The 22658-nt window shown below is 39.3% G+C and overlaps 1 protein-coding gene across 2 annotated transcripts in view; it reads left to right on the top strand.

Annotated features, from left to right (window-relative positions):
• The window catches only part of LOC124790139, a 302687-nt gene that overhangs the window by 255097 nt on the left and 24932 nt on the right, over window positions 1-22658 (top strand). For both annotated transcript variants that reach the window (XM_047257725.1, XM_047257726.1), the window contains 3 exons: window positions 9060-9275; window positions 14720-15076; window positions 21586-21977. In XM_047257725.1, the coding sequence (XP_047113681.1) occupies window positions 9060-9275; window positions 14720-15076; window positions 21586-21977 (965 nt within the window). The remainder of the gene's footprint in view (window positions 1-9059; window positions 9276-14719; window positions 15077-21585; window positions 21978-22658) is intronic.

Genomic DNA, 22658 nt, shown 5'->3' with positions numbered 1-22658 from the left:
TATTTTGTGAGATATAACATTTGATTTGTGTTGTAAATCTGAAATGCCAGGGGGTATTGAAATTACTGAGCAGTAGTGTACATGCAGAGGTTCACAAATCATGGCAAAAGCACCACTGCAATGTAACAGTGATGGAGGACCTAAGCCAATTACTCAACCACTTCATGTTTTGTACATACATGTGAAACTCTGAATCATGAAAAGGATAGATTGCTACTCACCATGTGGAGGAGATGGTGAGTTGCAGACAGGCACAACAAAAAAGACTGCTATAAATTCATGCCTTCAGCCAAAAGATCTTCTTATAAAGTAGAAAACACACTCATGTTTATATAAACACATCTCACACACATATATGACCACAGTCTCTGGACACTGAGACCAAACTGTGGGTAACTGCGCCTCATGGGAGAACAGTCCATGGGTGGTGGTGATAAGGAAAAGGCTGGGGAAGGGAGGGGGAGAGATAGCAGGGTAGTGTGGGGGAGGATGTAGTGCTGCTTGTGGGAGCATGCAGGGATGTGGTGGGGAAAGGGTAGGCTGCTAGGTGCAGTCAGGAGTTTTGAGGGGAGCGACAGCAGAAAAGGCGAGAAGTAAAGGAGGGGGAAAAGACTAATGGGTGCATTGGTGGAATGGAAAGGTGTTAGCGGGATGGAGTGGAAGCAGGGAAAGGGATAAGTGGGTGAAGGACAAGGACTAATGAAGCTTGAGGTCTGTGTGAATGTAGGCTGTATTGCAGGGAGCTTTCCCACCTTTGCAATTCCGAAAAGGTGGTGTTGGTAAGAAGGATCCAGATCGTACAGGCTATGAATGAAGCTGTCACTGAAGTGAAGTATGTTGTGTTTGGTAGCATATTCAGCAACTGGGTGATCCAACTGTCTCTTGGCCACAGTTTGTCAGTGGCCATTCATGCAGACACCTTGTTGTTGTCATGCACATGTGGAAAGTAGCACAGTGGTTGCAGCTTAGTTTGTAGATCACATGACTGCTTTCACTGATAGCTCTGCGTTTGATGCCTTGACTGAACAGGAATAGATGGTGATGAGAGGATGTATGGAACAGATCTTGCATCTAGGTCTATTGCAGGGATATGAGTAGGGGTTGGGAGCAGGGGTGGTGTAGGGTTTGACAAGGATATTTCATAATTTCAGTGGGTGCAGAATACCACTGCAGGAAGGGTAGGAAGGATAGTGGCTAGAATGTTCCTAATTTCACAGCACAATGAGTGAGAGTCAAAACAATGGCAGAGAATGTGTGTCAGTCACCCCAGTTCTGGTTGTCACTGTGTCAAGAAGGGAGTGCTTCTTTGCCAGACAGTGGGAGGTGGTAGGCGACTGGATAGGTATGGCACAGGAGGCCTGTTTCTATACAAGGCTGGGAGAGTAATTTCAGTCTGTAAAGATCTCAGTGAGAACTTTGGTATATTTGAAGAGGGACTGCTCATCACTATAGATGCTATGGCCACAGGTAGCTAGGCTGTGTGAAGGGGACTTCTTGGTATGGAACAGGTGGCAGCTGTTAAAGTGGAGATATTGGTGGTGGTTGGTAGCTTTGACATGGATGGAGTTACTGATGTAGTCATCTTTGAGGTGGAGGTCAACATTGAGGAAGCTGGATGCCACCATGAAAGACTCTGAGGGCACACCAAGGAAGGTAGCTTGTTGGGTTAAGGAGGACCAGGTGGAGTGAATGGGGGAGAAGGTTGAGATTCTGGAAGAAATGGAGATAGGATGTCCTCATGGTCATTCCAGGGTAGACCTAGATGCAAAACCTGTCCCATACATCCTCCCACCACCACTTACTCCAGTCTGGTGACAAGTACCACCCATCCCAACAAAGGCAGGGTGTCTGTGAAAGTGGTCAAGTGATCTGCAAACTAAGCTAAGACCACTGTGGTGCTTTCTAAGTGGACATGACAACCAGCAAGTTGTCTGTCCACATGAATGGCCACTGACAAACCCTGACCAAGATACAGCTATACCTCCAGTTACTTAACATGCTGCCCAATACAATGTGTTTCACTTCAGGCAGTGCTTCACAGACTGTGCCATCTATATCCTTCCTACCAAAACCAGGTTCTCTGAACTGTGCAGGTGGGAACCCTTCCTGCAATATATCCTGCTTTGCCATAGCTACCTTGGCCTCAACCTTTGCTACTCCCTGTCCTTCACCCACCTGTCCCCTTCTCTGTCCCCACTCCACTATAAAACCTTTCATTCCACCAATGCACCCATTAGTCTTTTTCTCCTCCTCTGCTTCTCTCCTCCTCCTCCTCCCCCCCCCCCCAAAAAAAAACCCTCTGACTGCACCTAGCAGTCCTATCCTGTCCCCAACAAGTCCCTGCATGCTACCACAAATAGCACTACACCCTCATCCCCCCTACCTACCCTGCTATCCCTACCCCTCCCACTCTAGCTGCACCTTTCTCCCACCACCCACTGATTACTACTCCCATTAGGTGCAGTTGCTCGCAGTCTGATGTCAGTGGGCAGAAACAGTGGTCATGTGTGTGTGTGTGTGTGTGTGTGTGTGTGAGAGAGCTGCTTGCATGAATGTGTGTGTGTTTTCCACTTTAGAAGATGGCCTTTTGCCCAAAAGCTCAAGTGTATAGCAGTCTTTTTGTTATGCCTGTGTGAGACTCAGCATCTCCTCTATGATGAGTAGCAATCTACCTTTTTATAATATTGTCATTGTTCCATCCTGAATTTTCCATTGTTTGACACTCAGAATCTAAAGCCTCCATGACAAGCCTTACTTATTGCATTCAGCACATTCATAGACACTTTAAATTGCTCCAGATGCATAATCGCATATATTTAAAGGTTGTGGTTTTTCCAGCAGTTTTGCGATTGAAGACTAAGTAAGTGATCCTTCCTTCTGTTTCTATGCAATAAGCAGAAATTGTATATGTAGTCAGATGACTGCCAGGTGCTGTACTAAGCTTCAGTCCCCTGCAGACCTTTCTGCATTTCCTGATATTGAAACTTTCCTAAAATGGTGGGTAAAGTGTGACAGATATCAATTATAAGTTGTGATTGATTTCTAAATGGATTTCTGTTGATCTTTAACAGTTGCTTTCTCAAGAAAACAATGAAGTATGGCACTATACATGGGTTAAAATTACTTCGTGATTGACATTTCAGTGAGTTGAATGATGGGGGCCAGCCACAATTCAATCATAGTTCCTTTGTAAGTGTCACTTGCTTACTGTGTTGTCTGTTTTGTAGGTTAAATGCAGCATCATGTGGAGTGTGACTGGCTTTGCACTGGCAACACTGTCCCCGCGCCATTGCAATCTGTCAGTCTCAAAGTAATTTTAATCAGAATATAGTAAGACACAAAAAGGTCATGGATTACAGAAGGAATCAAAATTGGACATGCATGGAAAAGAGATTACATGAAATGATAAGGATAAGCAAAAATGAATAGGGCTGATATCATGGTGCTGGTAATACTCTGCTGTCTTAAGGAAATTGATAAAAAATTAAAAAAATGCTGTGTATAATATAGTAAATAAACCATTGAGATAATAACAATAAATCTGCATTTAAAACAGTTAAAAGTGAAATGAGAGGATAGTTAAAGTTTCTGAGGATTTAGTTATTAAGAAAACAGCCATATAATAAATGATAGATATTAGGTAGCCAACATGTTTATCATCCTCAGGAGATTCGCATTGACAATTTAAGTGATAAAGGAGTTGCATACAAATAGGGAGCAGTGCCACATGCTTACAGAACAATCACATTTACTCCATTCTCTGCCAAAGACATTAAGATGGTAATAAAACCTTTCAAAAGGAAAAATTGCCATAGAGTTGATAGTATCTCAAGAAAATTATTAAAATACTGTTCTTCACATATGGGCCATGTTTTCAGTCACATATGCAAGATTTCATCTTTTTTTTAGTCACTGTTCTTCTGACTGGTTTGATGCGACCCGCCACAAATTCCTCTTCTGTGCCAACCTCTTCATCTCAGAGTAGCATTTGCAACCTATGTCCTCAATTATTTGCTGGATGTCAAAACATTAACTTACTTTTCCTATTTTCACTTTCTGCTGTGAGCTTTTATATTTATGAAACTTTGATAATCATGAGGGATTTGGACAATGTAGTAGGGGAAGGAATAACAGCCAGTAGTAGGAATGAAAGAGGAGAGAGACTCCTTGAGTACTGCAATAAATTTCAGCTAGAAATTGCAACAACACTGTTCAGGAACCACAAGAGAAAGATGTTTGCTTGGAAGGAAGATAAAGCAAAATGGCTACAGGAAAAAGTGACAGAATCAAAAAGAAAATGTAATTGGAAGGACAGCACACTGAAAAGGTAGAATATCTTTTGGTGAAATTAGAAGTAACTGAAAAGGTAATTCCACTATTAAATGTCGAGGAGAGAGTAGATAGGTGGAAAGAGAACATTGAGGGCCTCTACTAGAGGGAAGAATTGTCTGCTGATGTGATAGGAAAAGAAATGGATGCCAATTTGGAAGACATGGTAGGAAGGGGGGGGGGGGCACAGGTGCAGATATATCTTTCAGTTAGAATATCACAGAGCATTGGGAGACTTGTGATCAAACAAGCCAGAAGGTATACACGACATTCCCATGTAATTTCTTAAATCATTGAGGAATTGGAGACCAATCATTCATGTTAGTTTGTAGAATCTATTAAACTAGAGACGTACCATTACACTAGCAGAAGAATATCATCCCCATAATGCTGAAGATATAAAAGGCAGACAAATATAAGAATTATCACTGCAGCATCTCAGACTCAATATACAACACCTGGAATGCATTCTGAGGAGAAATGGATACTCCACAGTTGCATAAGAAGTATCATGAAACCAAACATGAGGCAAAGTGACATGTCAGAAGAAGAAATTTTGGATAGTGCCTTTCTGCCATACATGCCTAGAGTGAGGGACAGAATCAGCTGTACCTCTTGCAAACATAGTGCAAAAACTCCTAAAACTAATCAAGACCATAGAGTTTTTCAGATCAGCAAAGGTCAAAAATGACCCACTTGCATCTTGGAAATAAATCACATACTGTGTACATGTGGAGTAGTCCATGTTGGAGTGACTGAATGATCCATCAATACCAGGATCACTCATAAATGGTTTAAGACTGACCCAGGTTATAAAATTCACCAGCATATAGATTCTCGCTGTGAAGAAGAGCTACAATGCCTGTTTGTTCGGGAAGCCATAGAACTTCAGAAACATGACAAGAGTTTCAACAAGGAAAGGAAAGGCTCAAGGTAAATGGATCCCAGATTCCTGCGAGGCAGCAAAAAATTTTTGCAGGTAGCAATGGGAGAACCACATGTAATGGCACAAAAGGTACATATAATCTCTTACTGTGGACTCAACTACAGTTTTCCACCAGGAATGGAGGGTGAACCCTAGACAATGCCAGCCACTCATGCTGGTGAAAACATAGCCACTCATGCTGGTAAAACATCAGGAAAATCATTAAACAAACATTGGCTGAAGATCCCACCATAGAAACCTGCAGGTGATACATTAACAAGTGACCACAAAAGCCTCAAAAATTTTGTACAGCATTATCAGCATAACAGCTCATGCATCCAAGTTACTTATAAGAATAACATCCAGAAGAACTGGCAAAGAAACCTGAGGATCTGGTAGACAATGATCAGTTTAGATTTAACAACTTTACAAAAAGATAGATTTCTACTCACTGGAAAGATAATCCATTAAGTTGGAGACAGGCACAATGAAAAGACTGTTACACATTATAGCTTTCGGCCAAAGCTTCTTCAGTCAAGAAAACACATATACTTACACACAAACAAGCACATCTCATAAACACAGCTGCTACCATCAGCAGTTCTAACTGGAATGTTGTTTATATTCCAATCTGAAGTTTCCATTGTTCAATTTAGCTTTAAGAAAGATAAAGATACCAAAGAGGCACTTTATCATGAAGTCCAGATTTAAGAAAAATAAAGAAACTTTCAAGGTATTTGTTGGCTTAAAATAGTTTGACAAGTAAATGGCTATCAGATAAATAGGTATGAACTGTATGGAAAGGCAGGTATTATATCATTTAATATGTATAAGAACCAATGGGGGATTTTAAGAATGGGAGACCAGAGAGGTGCTGAGATTAAAAAGGTTAAGATTTTCCAATGGCATTGCTGTCCTCAGTGCAGGTGAGGAATAATTACACAATCTGTTGAATGACATGTGCAGTCTACTGAGCTTAAAAAATAGTTTGAGGGTAAAAGCAAAAAGCAATGAGTAGTAAGAGAAATGAGATTAATGATAAAATTAACATCAAAATTGGGGGGCTATCTATTAGATGAAGTGAAGGAATTCTACTACCTCGGAAGTAAAATAATGCACGATGGATGAAGCTAGGAGGATATAAGAAACACATTAGCAGAGGCAAAGTAGGTATTTGTTGCTAAAAGAAGTCAAGTAGCTAGTATCAAACATACATCTTAATTTGAGGAAAGTAACAATATTACAAAAAGGAAAGTTGCTACTCACCATGTAGCAAAGATGCTCAGTCACAGATAGGCACAACAAAAAGACTCTCACAAATAAAGTTTTTGAAACGCAATTCATACACACAACTGCAGTCTCACTACCTACTCCAGTCTGGCCACTAATGTCACCTATCCCATCAAGGGCAGGGCTACCTGTGAAACCAGTCATTTGGTCTACAAGCTAGGCTGCAACCACTGTGCTGCATTCTATGTAGGCATGATAACCAGGAAGCTCTGTCCGTCTGCATGAGTGGCCACTGACAAACTGTGGCCAAGAAACAAGTGGACCACCCTGTTGCTGAACATGCTCCCAAACATAAGATCCTTCATTTCAATGGCTGCTTCACAGCCTGTGCCATACAGATCCTTCCACCAACACCAGCTTTTCTGAATTGCACAGATGGGAACTTTCCCTGCAATACATCCTACATTCTCGTAACCCTCCTGGCCTCAACTTTCTTTAGTAACTGTCCTCATCCATCCCACCCCCTTCTATGTTCCCATTCCAGCACTACACAGCTGTAATTCCTCCACCACAGCCAGTCTTTTCTTCTTTTTTATTTCTCTCCTTTTCTGCTACTTCCCCCCAACTCCCTCCCCCCACCCCCACTCAGTTCTCCCCTGCCCTCTGTCTAAACGTAACCTACAGTGTTTCATTGTCCGCCACCCCCACCATACTATCCCTCCCCCTCCTGCCCCAGCCTCCTCCTTACCCCCATCCAGTCACCACTCCCACCATGCACTGATGCTGCTGCTCACAGCATGGTTTTAGTTGCCTGAGACTGCAGTCGTGTGTGTGAGTTGCTTTTGCATGTGTGTGTGTGTGTGTGTGTGTGTGTGTGTGTGTGTGTGTGTGTGTGTGTGTGTTTTTGTGTGTTTGTATTGTTGACAAAGGCCAATGACCAAAAGCTTCAATTATGAGAGTCCTTTTGTTGTACCTATCTGCGACTCAGCATCTCTGCTGTATGATGAGTAGCAACTTTCCTTCTCATAATATTCCATCCTGGATTTTCCATTGTTTGATTTAATTTGAGGAAACATTTTTGAGTATGTTCATGTGAAGCACAGCATTGTATGGAAGCAAAACATGGACCATGAGAAAAGTGAAAAGAACAGGGCCAAAATATTCTAGATGCAGTGTTACGGATGGATGGTGAAAATGAAGTGGACTGATAAGACACAAAATAAGAAGATTCTCTGTAAAATTGGAAAATATTGTCTAGAAGAAATATGAGGATAGTAAGACATTTGTGAAGACAGCAAATAGCTTTCCCGGTACCTGTACTAAAGGTGGCAGTAGCGTGTGAAAACTGCAGGGGAAGACAGACATTGGAATATATCCCACAAAGAACCAGAGGTGTTTGGTGTGCATATTGGAATATATCCCACAAAGAACCAGAGGTGTTTGGTGTGCATACTACTCTGAGATAAAAGAGATTGGCACAAGAAAGGAAGGCATGACAGCCACATCAGACTAGTCAGTACATTTTCTCCCATTTGAACTTTTTCATTAATGATCAGTCACAGTTCATAGACAGTAGTAGCATAAAAAAAATAAAATATGAAAATGAAATGACTTACACTATGCATTCAACTGTAGTGTGCCATAGAAAAGAGTGAGCTTACAGCCATAACAATCTTTGTTCACATAGCTGATAATATAAAGTATACATTATATAATTAAATTAAAAACACAAATTGATATAATATTTGATTTGCAAATTGTACCACACAGAAGAATTCTGTCCACCTCATAACTGGATATTGCAATTATGATTCATGGAATATGAAGATAACTAAAAAACATCATCAAAGATCTCCTCAGCATGGGTCATTTGGAATGAGCAATGTATCTAATCCACTGCTGTATTGATGTATAATCAAAATTTCCGTACCTAGAAACCACTACCAAAGTCTGGAATGGTACTTTGTGAAACCATCAGTGTTGTTTAGGCAACTGTTTGTATTCTTCAAGACAATGCTCAAATAATATTTTGTGCCATCTTTGCAATTTCATCAAGAGACTGTGCTCTGTTCACAAAGAAAAGTGTAGACTTGGCTGAGACACTGTAAAACCATAATGTGCAATGCTTCTTCTTACCTTTTAGTAATGTGTGTACTCAAAGCAAGTAGTACTCCTTGCATACACAGATAGCACAGCTTCTTTCAATGAGAAAATCTTGATGATCATTAACATGATGGTTCAATTTTGTCTTTCCATTTTCCTAACTTTTCCAATCATACACTTTTGTGCATAAGTGTTAAAGTAATTATGTTCTTCCAGTGTCATTGAAAGTAGACGTCAATAACTGTATCCATGTGTAGAGCACAGTTAGTGTAAATGCAAGAAGAGAATTAGATTTCTGTTTTGCCCGGTAAAATTTGTAACATTTGTTTACAGTACCATTAATGTTTTAGCATACAGTATAAGATATATGACTGCAAAGAAAAAATTATGTTGTGTTTCAGCACCAGTTTTATTCTTTTATATTTTTTAATGTATGTGTTCTATTGTTATTTAATCATGTTTCTGTCTGCAGGCTAGCTCTCTCATTTTACATGAGTGCTATTATGACTGCTTTGAAGCCAAAGGTCTATCTGGGGAGCCAGAAGGTACTTCTGCAGCTGTGCCTGCAACAGATGACCAACCAGATGAATCACAAACCACAGTTGCCGATGAGTCCCAGACAACCCCTTCTACTATCACTGATGCCATGGATTTGAGTGAAACTGAACCACCAGAAATTGATCTAGAGGTACACAATGTAGCATAATCCAAAGGGATATCTGAAGTGTGATTTTTATATAATAAGAATCTTTTTTGAATTATTCAGTGTAGATATGAGCAAGAATTGCATGTGAGTGAAAAACAGTGTACAAATTCTGTACACAGAAATGCTAATATGTGCACACTTTCTCTTGATGTCTTAGATTCCTAGTTTTCAATCAGCTAAAATAATAATGCTTCATGCAAATAGATCAGTTACATTGACAACTGCCAATATTTGCAGTCAGCTTTTTGACTTTGAGTGACTACAGTGCAGTTGTTAAACTTCACTATTTGTAATTTCAAATTTAATGGAGACTGATATTTACAGTGTGGTGGAGCATCTGTCAGTTTATAGGGCACTACTACAGTTCTGGTGAACATTTAATTGTTCATTACCTCTGCAAGTCATTTCTTTTATTGGTCCCGTTACATTAGTCAGTCCTATGTCTACTCTAAAACCTTTCAAGTAAAAGTATATGAACCATATATTATTTTTCAGATTTTCTGTTGGGGCGCATATTTATGTATGACCTACTTGTGTAGCTTTTAACACTGAACCTTACAAAAACACAACTAGCTGCCATTGTTTCTTTGTGTGTGTGTGTGTGTGTGTGTGTGTGTGAGAGAGAGAGAGAGAGAGAGAGAGAGAGAGAGAGAGAGAGAGAGAGCGCTGACAATTGTACCAATTTTTGAAGGATATGTATGTCCGTGTCTATGGATCTGAATGAAGTACAGAATTTTAACAAGACACTAATTTTGGAAGGACACAGAAACGTATATTCATGTCTATGAATTTGAATGAACTACGGAATATTAACAGTATACTCGCGCGCGCACACATGCTTGCGTGTGCACACGTTGATATTTTACCATTCTATTCATAATTTTCCTGTGCATGTTTTATATTCTCATGTATGAATTGGATTACATTTACTGTGCCTTGGTTGGTTTGTTTCCTGTCAACTGAAAATAGCCCAGATCACAAACTTACAAATTAAAAAAACTATTACCACTTTTTAATCCCTTTTAAGTAAGTACATTCACCAGCAGCCACTATCAAAAACCTGGATATGTGAAAGCACGTCTTCTTTGACTAAGGTTAATTTATTATAATTATCTTTGTGTACAATTATATTAACATTTTTGTACCATATGAGAAAGTATCTATATCTACATCAATAATCCGCAAGCCACCATACAGTGCATAGCGGAAGTATCCTTTGCTGTATCCTGTGTCACTGATAGTCTTTTCCTTTCCTGTTCCACTCGCAATTAGAGCAAGGAAAAAGCTACCCATCTCCATATGAGCCCTAATTGTTTGGCAGTCAGCTTCAAATACCAGTTCTCTAAATTCTCACAATAGTGTTACATGAAAAGAAATCCCTCCAGGGATTTACATTTGAGTTCCCCAAACATCTCAGCATCAGTTATGTGTTGTTCAAACCTAAGGGTAACAAATCTAGCAGCCTGCCTGTGAATTTCTTCAATGTCTTCCTTCAATCCCGCTGGGAACGGATCCCAAACACTGGAGCAGTACTCGAGAATAAATCATACCAGAGTCCTACATGCAGTCTCCTTTACAGGTGAACCATTCTTTCCCAAAATTCTCCCAATAAACCAAAGTCTACCATTTGCCTTCCCTACCTCAGTTCTCACATGTTCTCTCCATTCTATATTGCTTTACAACATTATGCCCAGGTATTTAAACAACTTGACTGTGTCAAGCAGGCGCTAGTAATACTGTATCTGAATTTTACAGATTTGATCTTCCTATTCATCCACATTAATTTAGATTTTTCCAAATTGAGATCTAGCTGCCATTCATCACACCAACTACAAATTTTCTCTAAATCATCTTGTATCTTCCTATGTATCTTCCTACAGTCACTCAATTTTGACACCTTACTGTACACCACAGCATCATCAGCAAACAGCAGCAGATTGCTGCCCACCCTCTCCGCCAAATCATTTATGTATACAGATAACAACAACGGTCCTGGCACACTCATGATGATACCCTTGTCTCTGATGTCACTTGCTGTCAAGGACAACATCCTGGCTTCTATTAGTTAAGAAGTCTTCAAGCCACTCACAGATCTGTGAACTTATTATTCCATACACACGTACCTTCGTTAACAGCCTGCGATGGAGCACTGTGTCAAACATCTTCCAGAAATCTAGAAATATACCATCTGCCCATTGCCTTCCATCTATAGTTCACAGTATATCATCTGAGGAAAGGGCAACCTGAGTTTCTAAAACCAAAGCTGAGTTTCTAAAACCATACTGATTCATGGACATACGCTTCTCAATCTCAAGAAAGTTTATTTTATTCAAACTGATAATATGTCTAAGGATTCTGCAGCAAACCAAAGTTAAGGCTACTGGTCTGTAATTTTGCAGGTCTGCTCTTTTATCCTAATTATATACTGGAGTCACCTGTACTTTTTTTCCAGTCATTTGGGACTTTGTGCTTGGTGAGAGATTCACAGGAAGTCCATGCTATGTAAGGGACCAATGTAGTAGAGTAGTCTTAGTGAAACTGAATTGGGATTTCATCTGGCTCTGGTGATTTATTTGCTTTCAGATTTTTCAGTCGTTTCTCTACACCAGGGATGCTTATTACAATGTCGTTCTTACGGGAGTCTGTCCAGTGGTCAAATGACAGTATGTTTGTACTATCCTCCTGTGTGAATGATTCCTTGAATGTGAAATTTACAACTTCGGGTTTTGTTTTGGTCTCTTCAACTGTCACACCAGACTGGTCAACCAGGGACTGAATGGAAGTCTTAGACCCACTTAGCAATCTTACATAGGACCAGAATTTTCTTAGTTTCTCTGCCAGATCATTTTGCTAAGATGTGACAGTGGTAGTTGTTGTATGCTTCATGCATAGATCTAAAATATAAATATTGAGTTATATCTAATTTAAACAAAAGAAATGCAATACAACCATAAAAGTTAAAAAAATAACATAGAAACACAAGACATTAAAGTACATTGGCAGTTCATAAGTGCTGCTTGAAGTTAGGCTATAGTATGTATGGTAAACTTTGCCTCATCACAGAAAGGATCACTGAACCCAATCTGTCAAGAGATGGTAGGATAGACTGAGAATCAAAGAAAATCCATTACTGTTCTTACTCTGACCCTTTTATTATGTCTGAAATGAAGCTGGCATAGTGCTTTTCATTTATTTACTCTCTTGGATACCTATTTTTTCGTCTTTGTCTCTTCTCATCCCCACAACAGATAGATCCCTCTCAATATGGGGTGTAAGTAATTCTGTCTGGTGTGTGTGTGTCAAATTTGAAATGAGACACTGTGTAGTTTAACAACTTGGTAGTGTGTTTTATCCAATTTATATTACGATCAGTATGTTGAAGAAGTTTGAAGATTTTACCTTAGTAATCAACTCATGTCTATGACAAAGTTTATTGTTGGTGATGTACCCTTTGATGTTATGCATGTTTTGTTTTTTTTTTTTAATTTTTTAACTAAATGAATGATTACCTCTTCTAATGTTGCTGTTGTCTGCTGAAAGATAGAACCTGTACTATTTATAAAAATAGTAAGTGCTACTTGTTGCATATTGAATGAAATTTAATTCCTATACATGGGTGGAGTGAGTTCTAGATCATGGTCTGAGCCCAAACCAGCCTCTTAAGTAAGAGCTTGAACATGATAGATCAGCTTACAAAAGCATTCTTCTTCAGAACATGCAGCTGCATGGTACTGATCCTAACTTGTATTTAAACACCTAACATTAAGAAGTATTCGTATGTCAGTCCTCATCTGGGCATCTGTCAAGAATCCACAACTCATCAATTGACAAACTTTTTTGCTAACTTTCAGGCTTTTATCTGTGACCTGGATATGCTCCCTTTGAGTCATCCTAAAACTTAAGATTTCTTTTAGTCATATATACTATTTCAATGCTCCTCCCAAGCCTTTGGCTTCTTCTTCCTCTTAGATCCACATTATTTTTTTGTTGTGACTAACACTCCCTCTTCTTATTTCTTTGCCAGTTCTTTATATTTTTATGTTATCCTGAATGTGTGTTAATACCACAATGGCCGTCTTTTGCCCATTAATACAAATGTTCTATTAGCAAACACTCACAGTAGTATAGTTGGTGTGATGCACTACCCCTACCACAGCTGTTTGCTGACATGGAGCAGTCTTCACTTTATTATACTGCGTTATACAGGTATTACGTTCAACAGTCCAGCAAGTACCTTTCCTCACAGTCCTATTAATATAAATAACCCTGTGTAGTTATGATTGCCTTCACTTCTAATAATTGCCTTCTGGATAGGAAGTGAACACATTTTATTAAAGGAAATCCTAAATAACTTCAATGTGAAGCTGTTCCTGGCATCATATCACTCAAATTATATTTCCTTGGTAGAGAAATAAACTGTGATTGTTGTTTTAATTTTAAAAAATATATTTTTTTCCAATACATTATGTGTGATATGTTTCCAACATCAATGCAATACAACCATAAATGTTAAAAAAAAATAACATAGAAACACAAGACATTAAAGTACATTGGCAGTTCATAAGTGCTGCTTGAAGTTAGGCTATAGTATGTATGGTAAACTTTGCCTCATCACAGAAAGGATCACTGAACCCAATCTGTCAAGAGATGGTAGGATAGACTGAGAATCAAAGAAAATCCATTACTGTTCTTACTCTGACCCTTAATTATTAAAACAAAGTCCAAACCAGCAGATGTAAGTTTAAATTGCCATTGACAGTGGCAACCTCATCGTAATACTAGCCTATTTGCAGGTATGGTCATTGAGCAAGGTGGCATAGTGAGTAGCACACTGGACTTACATTGGGAGAGTAACATTTCATCCTGCTGTAGGTTTTCTATGATTTCCCTAAATTTATTCCATGTAAATGCCGAAATGGTTTGTCAGAATGGGCAAGGTTGATTTCCTTCCCCACACTTAAAAAGCTAACAGTGTGAGCATGTGTTCCATCTCTAATGGCCTAACTGACAACAAAACTTTAAACCCTTATCTTCCTTCCAAGCATGGTTGGTTCTCCATGAAATTGGAGAAGTACTAAATGAAGCCTGATCTGGCATCAGCTGGTTAAAGGGCACAAGGAAGGAAGGAAGTCAGGAAATATATTTATATGCAACATTAGTGAGTGGTGGGGGAAGGAGTAGGAGCGATGTGATGAACTGGGGTTTAGATTGGATAGATTCAGGCATATCAACGAAGAAAACACACAAATTTATGTTTGAGTCTAAGTCTAGGCATAGTTCTAACATGTCATTTTCCAACAACAGTAATCTGACAACTGTTAGAAATTAGCGGTTATTTGGACAACTATTTCTTAATCTGTATACTTCTCTGACTCTGCTTTCTAGGATTACTGGAAATTAGTTAATTACATCTTTCTTCTGTGCAGGTACCAGCAAATCCCTCAGATGATGGCAGCAGAAGACGTCGACAAGCAAAATCTGAGTCAAAAAAAGAACTGCCTCATCTGTGCCTACAAGCAGATGATGGAACACAGATGTGCCATGTATACACAGAGTTTGGTGGCGGAATTGGTCTGAATACCAGCCTTTTATCTGCTGCTGAGACAGAGGGGCGCTGGTGTCAGTACCAGCTAGGTCAAAGTGTTTCCTGTCGAGTGAATGATGGCCCTAATTGTCGAGTCCGCTGTGGATTGCAGCAGCCATACAACTTGTTTCCTGAGCCAGAGAAGCTGTGTGAACGTTCAATAGGTGATCCTGTCCTTACATTCTGGCTGTACCTTGTGGTGAGTAGTAATCAAAACTATAAAGACATCAGTGTTCCGAACATAGTGTAGCTATGACAATAATTGCGAAGTCTACACTTTATTGTTTGTGCTATTTATTATCCCATTACTTATTGATGTTGTTGGAGACTTTGTTAATTTGCCCAAACAGATAGCAGGTCCATTTCTCAGACAGGGCATACCAACAATATTTTTTAAAATCTAAGTCTCTATATACAGTAATTTAGTGATATAGGCAGAAAAGTAACTAAAATACAATACTGATTAGTCATAGAAAGACAATGCAGATTGCCTCCATTATGCCCATCTGAATCTGGAATCCTATACTCCTGTCCGTCATAATCTTATCATTCTTTAATTGATTTTTAAGAGGAAGTTATGTTTCTTCAATGCAAAAGCTCATCTAAATATTCCTTAGAATATAATTCAAGGAGTAATTGGAAACATTATCTTTCTCCTTTTGTCACAACTGTCATTCCATTTTTCTTCTTTTATCATTTACACAGTGCTTCTCATTTTCCGCTGCACATGCCCTTCCTTTCTTCTTAATATACTCTTATTATATTAACATTTTCATTCTTCTGTAGCAAATCTGTCTATCTCTGATAACTCATCCTTTCTACAGAATTCTTCTGTGGCCAATATAATAATTTTTCTGGGCAACTTGCACTTTTATTTCATATCTCCTTTTCTAACTGTAGATACTTTTGCTATAATCTTTATCTGGTAATTTTCTTCTTGTTTCACATTTATGACCAGTTGACCTCAAAATCTGCTACACACTTGACATGATCTACATGATAGAAAGAAGGGATAGAAGAAAAACCATCAATAAAATAGGGTAATAAATAGAATAAAAGGGGAAAGAGACCTAAAGGGGAGAAAAATTGCAACTAATACCAATGGAAGAAGGAAAAGGGGCTAGCATGTGTCGGAAAGAGAGTGGTAGGATAAGAGATGTGAGAATTTATCAGAGAGAATGTTTCCGTCTCTGACATAAAGGGAAGCTTGTACCAGGAGGTGATATCTCGTGTTTGACGAGGAAGTGTTAGTGGCCCTCTGCTGTCCATAACCTATATAAATGATTTAGTAAACAATCTCAACAGTCTCTTAGATTGTTTGCAGGTGATGCCATTGTTTACTATCTAGTAAAGATACCGGAAGTCCAAATCAATTACAAAATAATTTAGACAAGGTATCTGTATGGTGCAAAAAGTGGCAGTTGACTCTAAACAATTAAACAGAGTGAGGTCATCCACATGAGTACTAAAAGAAATCCATTAAATTTTGGTTACATGATAAATCACACAAATCCAAAGGCTGTCGATTCAACTAAATACCTAGGTATTATAGTTATAAACAACATAACTTGGAATCATCACACAGCAAATGTTGTGGGGGAAGTTGAATAGAAGACTGTATCTTAATGGCAGAACATTCAGAAGCTGCAACAAATCTGCTAAAGAGACTTCCTTCATTACATTTGTCCATCGTCTTCTGGAGTATTGCTATTGGGTTTGGGAGCCTTACCAAGACATCAGCAAAGTTCTAAGAAGGGCAGCTTATTTTATATTATCATGTGCAAGCTGGAGTGGCAATCATTAAAACAAAAGCGTACTTCATTATGGCAAGATGTTTTCACAAAATCTGAATCACTAACTTTCTTCTCTGAATGCAAAAATAATTTGTGATGGCTGGCTACATCGGGAGAAATGACCATCGTAATAAAATAAGAGAAATCATAGCTCACACAGAAAGATATCAGTGTGGAATTGTAGAGAAATAGTCTGAAAGTGTTTCAGTGAACTTCTGCCAAGCACTTAAGTGTGGATTTGAGAGTAGTCATGTAAATGTAGACGTGAGAGGCTCAGATCGACCGTATAATGTAGAAAGCTCTCAAGATCTTGTGCCTTGGCAAAGAGCATGCCAGTAACTGGGTATTCAGTGTCTCTAAGGTATGTAGTTCATCTGTGTCAGTTCATGAATTCTGTCAGTGTGGTATTGATCACCACCTTGTGGAAGCTGTGCAATGAAGATACATCAGTTGGCTAATTACATGAGCAGTTTCACATGTGGCCCATGTCTTTAATGTTGTATGTTTGGCCAATGGTGGGACTGGAGTAGGCAGCAGTTGGTTTAGTTGTTGCAACCTTGGAGTGTTTGTGCTGATGTGGGAATATTAAAGAGTTTGACTATGATGTTGCATAGTTTAGGAAGGCAACTAAAAGCAACTCTGGGTAATGTGTGGATGGTGTCAGAGTATTATGATGTGGTGTGTTTGACATGGAAGAGCTGGCAACTGTCAAAGTGAAAATATTGTTCTTATTTGTAAAATCCAGGGTGGAATAATGACAATATTATGAAAAGAATAGATTACTACTCACCATATAGTATAGATGCTGGGTTGTAGATAGGCACAACAAAAAGATTGTCAAACAAGTAAGCTTTTAGCCAAAAAGGCCTTCATCAGAATCTCTCTCTTTCTCTCTCTCTCTCTCTCTCACACACACACACACACACACACACACACACACACACACACACACTCACACGTCTCTGGTTACTGAGACCACTCACATGGCTCAGCAGCCAGTTGAGCCCCATTTACCCTCACATGAACTTATTTTCCTTAACAGTGCATTTAACTGTTGTCATGTGCACATGGAAGTTAATGTGGTAGCCGTAACCTGCAAGAAGATCCATCATAATAATTTTGCTACATAAAAAGCTGATGTCTGTTTCCTATGGAACAAAAACTGAATTCATTCCTGATTTCATATTGTTTGCATTTTAATAATTGCACATTTTACTCAGTGATTTTTTGAAAGAATTTTGGTACTTTCAAATGCAGGCATGAGCTGCAGGAACAATAGGAACTGATGAACCAATAAGAATAAAAAACAGTGTTTCAGGTCACAGTGTTATTAGTTTATTGGTAACCAGTTTAATTATTCCAAAGGCAGCATCTTTGGAACCTAAATCATGCCAGCTGGCAGCATGCCACATTATGTAGACAGCTACAATGCATTCCAATGTGAGTTTATGTCAGTTCAGTGCACTGTCGCTGTGTATTTGCGAAGAGCTGTTGGTTACCAGTATGATTTTTGCTCTGAAGAAGCTGCCTTTTGAGTAGCAGTACTAGTTAGCAATAAAGTAATAACACTGGGACCTATTGCGGTGTTTTCAGTTCTTACCTTTCTTCTTTATCTCACTCAGCTGCTGTCTGAGTTATGTAACTGCTTACAAGATCTGCAAGGTCTTCACATTTGCATCATATTCAAATGCCTAATTCAGTTTCACTTTCTCCTGAGGTCATCATTTTCCATTCTTCAGCTTCAGGTCTGAGGCTTCCTTTATCATAGACCTTTGCCTGTGCACATTAGCTTGGATGAGCAACTGAGTCTTTGGTGAAATTAAATGTTTACTAAGTATCTGTCTGTGAAATGACACGTATGGGGCACAGCAAAAAATAAGTACGTCTTTATTATGAAGTTAAAGGATTACTGCCAAGGAGTAAAATTATGCAGTGCAAAATGTACTGAACATGAAAGTATGACTGTGCAGCAACATAGCTTGGGGAAATGCCATATGGTCTGATAGGATGCCTGTTTAATCAATACTATTATGCAAAACAACTTATTCCACGTATAGCAGCAGTCTATTGTAGACTACTGTGCCAGTGAGATGGTCCAAGTAAAAGAAAAAAGATAGAGATTATTCTTATTTCCAAGAAGATATTTAGATGATGCGTGTAATTAATTTTTAGTTTAAATATTTCAAAAAGACAGAGCTGCCTTAAAGCTAGACAGTTGCACAGGTCAGTGGAGGGAAAAAAGCGCAACTTAGACAGCACAAAGCATAACAATTTCAATATTTTTGGATTTTTCCATTAAAACATAAGATGCTTCTTAAATAAGAAATATGAGCTCCTTATATCACTACAGGATATTGAAACATCTGAAGGTGTTTCTACAGATATGCTCCACATGATAGAATATTATTTGGAAGTCACAAAGACTGATCAGATGCAAGTAGATTGTTAAAAGCTAGTGTACAACTGGCATAATACATACATCAAAAAAAGTTTTGCATCACCTCAGTTCCGAGAGTTTCAGAACCTGTACAGAAAATTGGAATAGAGATCAACATAAACATAATTTCAGCCCTTTTTATTGCTCATGAAAACCATACATTGCATGTTGTACCACCATACAGCGAGATCTTCAGAGGTGGTGACCGAGCGAGGTGGCGCAGTGGTTAGCACACTGGACTCGCATTCGGGAGGACGACGGTTCAATCCCATCTCCGGCCCTCCTGATTTAGGTTTTCCGTGATTTCCCTAAATTGCTTCAGGCAAATGCCGGGATGGTTCCTGTGAAAGGGCACAGCCGATTTCCTTCCCCATCCTTTCCTCACCCGAGCTTGCGCTCCGTCTCTAATGACCTCGTTGTAGACGGGACGTTAAACACTAATCTCCTCCTCCTCCTCAGAGGTGGTGGTCCAGATTGCTGTACACACCGGTACCTCTAATACCCAGTAGCACGTCCTCTTGCATTGGTACATGCCTTTATTCATAGTGGCATACCATCCACAAATTCATCAGGGCACTGTCAGTCCAGATTGTCCCACTCCTCAACGGCGATTCAGCGTAGATCCCTCAGAGTGGTTGGTGGGTCACATCGTCCATAAACAGCCCTTTTCAATCTATCCCAGGCATCCTCGACAGGATTCATGTCTGGAGAACATGCTGGTCACTCTAGTTGAGCAATGTCTTTATTCTGAAGGAAGTCATTCACAAGATGTGCATGATAGGGGCACAAATTGTTATCCATAAACATGAATGCCTCACCAATATGCTGCTGGTATGGTTGCACTATTGGTTGTAGGATGGCATTCACGTATCATACAGCCATTACGGTGCCTTCCGTAACCACCAGTGGCTTACATCAGCCCCTCATAATGCCACCCCAAAACAGCAGGGAACCTCCACCTTGCTGCACTCACTGGAAAATGTGTCTAAGGCATTTGGCCTGACCAGGTTGCCTCCAAACACATTTCCGACGATTGTCTGCTTGAAGGCATATGCGACACTTATCGGTGAAGAGAACGTGATGCCAATCCTGAGCAGTCTATTTGGCATGTTGTTGGGCCCATCTATACCGCACTGCATGGTGTCATGGGTGCAAAGATGGACGTCGTCATGGACATCGGGAGTGAAGTTGCACATCATGCAGCCTACTTTGTACAGTTTGAATTGTAACACGATGTCCTGTGGCTGCACAAAAATCATTATTCAACATGGTGGCATTGCTGTCAGGGTTCCTCTGACCCGTAATCCTTAGGTAGCTGTCATCCACTTCAGTAGTAGCCCTGGGGCGGCCTGAGTGAAGCATGTCATCAACAGTTCCTGCCTCTCTGTAACTCCTCCATGTCGGAACATCACTTTGGTTCACTCCGAGATGCCTGGGCACTTCCCTTGTTGAGAGCCCTTCCTGGTACAAAGTAACAATGTGGATACGATCAAACCACGGTATTGATCATCTAGGCATGGTTGAACTACAGACAACACAAGCCTTGTACCTCCCCCCTGGTGGAATGACTGGAACTGATTGGCTGTCAGGGCCCCTCTGCCTAATAGGCCCTGGTCGTGCATGGTTGTTTACTTATTTTGGCGGGTTTAGAGACATCTCTGAACAGTTAAAGGACTGTGTTTGTGATACAATATCCATAGTCAACGTCTATCTTCAGGAGCTCAGGGAACCGGGGTGATGCAAAACTATTTTTGATGTTTGTATAAAGGAGAGGGGAGTGGCTATTTGCACATAAAGGAAAATAAAGTACCTTGCACATAAAGGAAAATAAAGTACCAGGCCACAGATCTAAATGAGTACTGCATTTCAATAATGGACTTACAACAGGTCGTCAACAGTAAATCTAACATTTCACCAAGAAAATGAAGTAATGCAACAACTGAGAATTTATTTCTACATGCAGTTGTGCTAACAGACATATAATAGTATAGAAGTACACACACTATCCTATCTTATGGAACTAATGATTCCTCCCTTGTGGAGGAGAGAGAAATTGGTTCGGAAGGCAAAAGAAAAGGGCAAGTCACACAGGCTCCAAGATGAGAGGGATCCACTGGTTATTTTTAATAAGTCATTTTTCTTATCCAGTTTTGTCTGTTTTAACTTGTCGCTGCCTTTAGACAACTTTCTGGACTTGGCAGCTACATATGTAATAGAACATTATACTTGTTTTTGTTATAATTTTTCATTAGCAGTTCCAACAAAGCTTTCAAGATCAAAGAAAATCTTATCCCACTGACTGCTTTACTGGGTTGTCATTCATTTTATAATGATCCTTTTACTCCTGAAACTCGTTTGAAGTTAGACACTATACCACCAAAACTAAAAACAGAAACATAGATTTTATATAATAAGATAACGATAAATGTTTCTTACTGATTCTGTTCACCCAATATTTCTTTTTTTCCCTATTTTCAGATACGATCTGTTGCAGACATATTTCCAACAGCTGGACTAGCACTTTTAGATGCAGCTCTTGTAATTGCTACAAGAGACAAAGGTGGCATTGGTCGTGAATTCACATGGGGAGGAATTGGTGCTGCAATCTGTGCCCCAATTGTTGGTGTGATAACTTGGCTGCTCGATCTCACAGCATATCCTGTGCCATTTATTGCTTTTGCTATAATGATGGCTATTTTTGCTGTCGTTGCAATGGTAGGAAGATCATTACCCTTCTCCAGACCAGAATGGTGGGCTCATGTGCACCCTCTTGGAGGCCTCAAAAAACATGGTGGAGAGCTGGCTGTCCTTTCTGTTATCTTGCTGCTCATGGGAGGTCTCTGGGGTGCTCTGGACTCCTACTTGCCATGGTAAGATAATATTGTAACAGTTGGATACATGAAGTACATATTGCGTATTTTACATTTGAGATCTACACATGGAGCAGCTTCTTGTGGCAATAATATATTTTAAACTTATACAAGTTTCACAAAAAGTAGTGTATTTAATCATGTCTTATATAAAAGAAGTTTAAGAAAGATACCTGAACTGACCAACTTTTAATTTTTTAAGAAAATCTAAACCACTAAGATTGCACTAGTACATTGCTTACTCTAAACTATAGTACCCATATTTAGATAATTTTTCCTTACAAATTGGTTTTAAAACTGGCAGTGTTTTCTTACACAGTGTATAAAAAGGAAGATACATTATAAAATGCTGCAGAATAATGGGCTTAACAAAGAAGACATGATATTTATTCATTGTGCTGGGTCAGGAGGTTAAATCAGATACTGAAAATTCATTTCATGTTTTCATTTCCTGAAACTATAAGCTAAAACATAAATAATTCAGTCTACAAAAATAGAAAATAACTATATCAAGTTAAACACAAAATAACACAGAGCCAGTACACACTTCTGTTTTGATCAAAACAATTGGGGAATTGGACATGATGTGAAGGTAAGGATTTTTCTCTCTGATATGTTCCAATACAGCTACATAGGAAGTTTACTTTCATACAGTGTGTAATTATGTGTATACTGATGCAG

The sequence above is a fragment of the Schistocerca piceifrons genome, chromosome 3, assembly GCF_021461385.2.
Source record: "Schistocerca piceifrons isolate TAMUIC-IGC-003096 chromosome 3, iqSchPice1.1, whole genome shotgun sequence".
Lineage (NCBI taxonomy): Eukaryota > Metazoa > Arthropoda > Insecta > Orthoptera > Acrididae > Schistocerca > Schistocerca piceifrons.
This window is presented reverse-complemented; position numbering and strand designations above follow the sequence as displayed.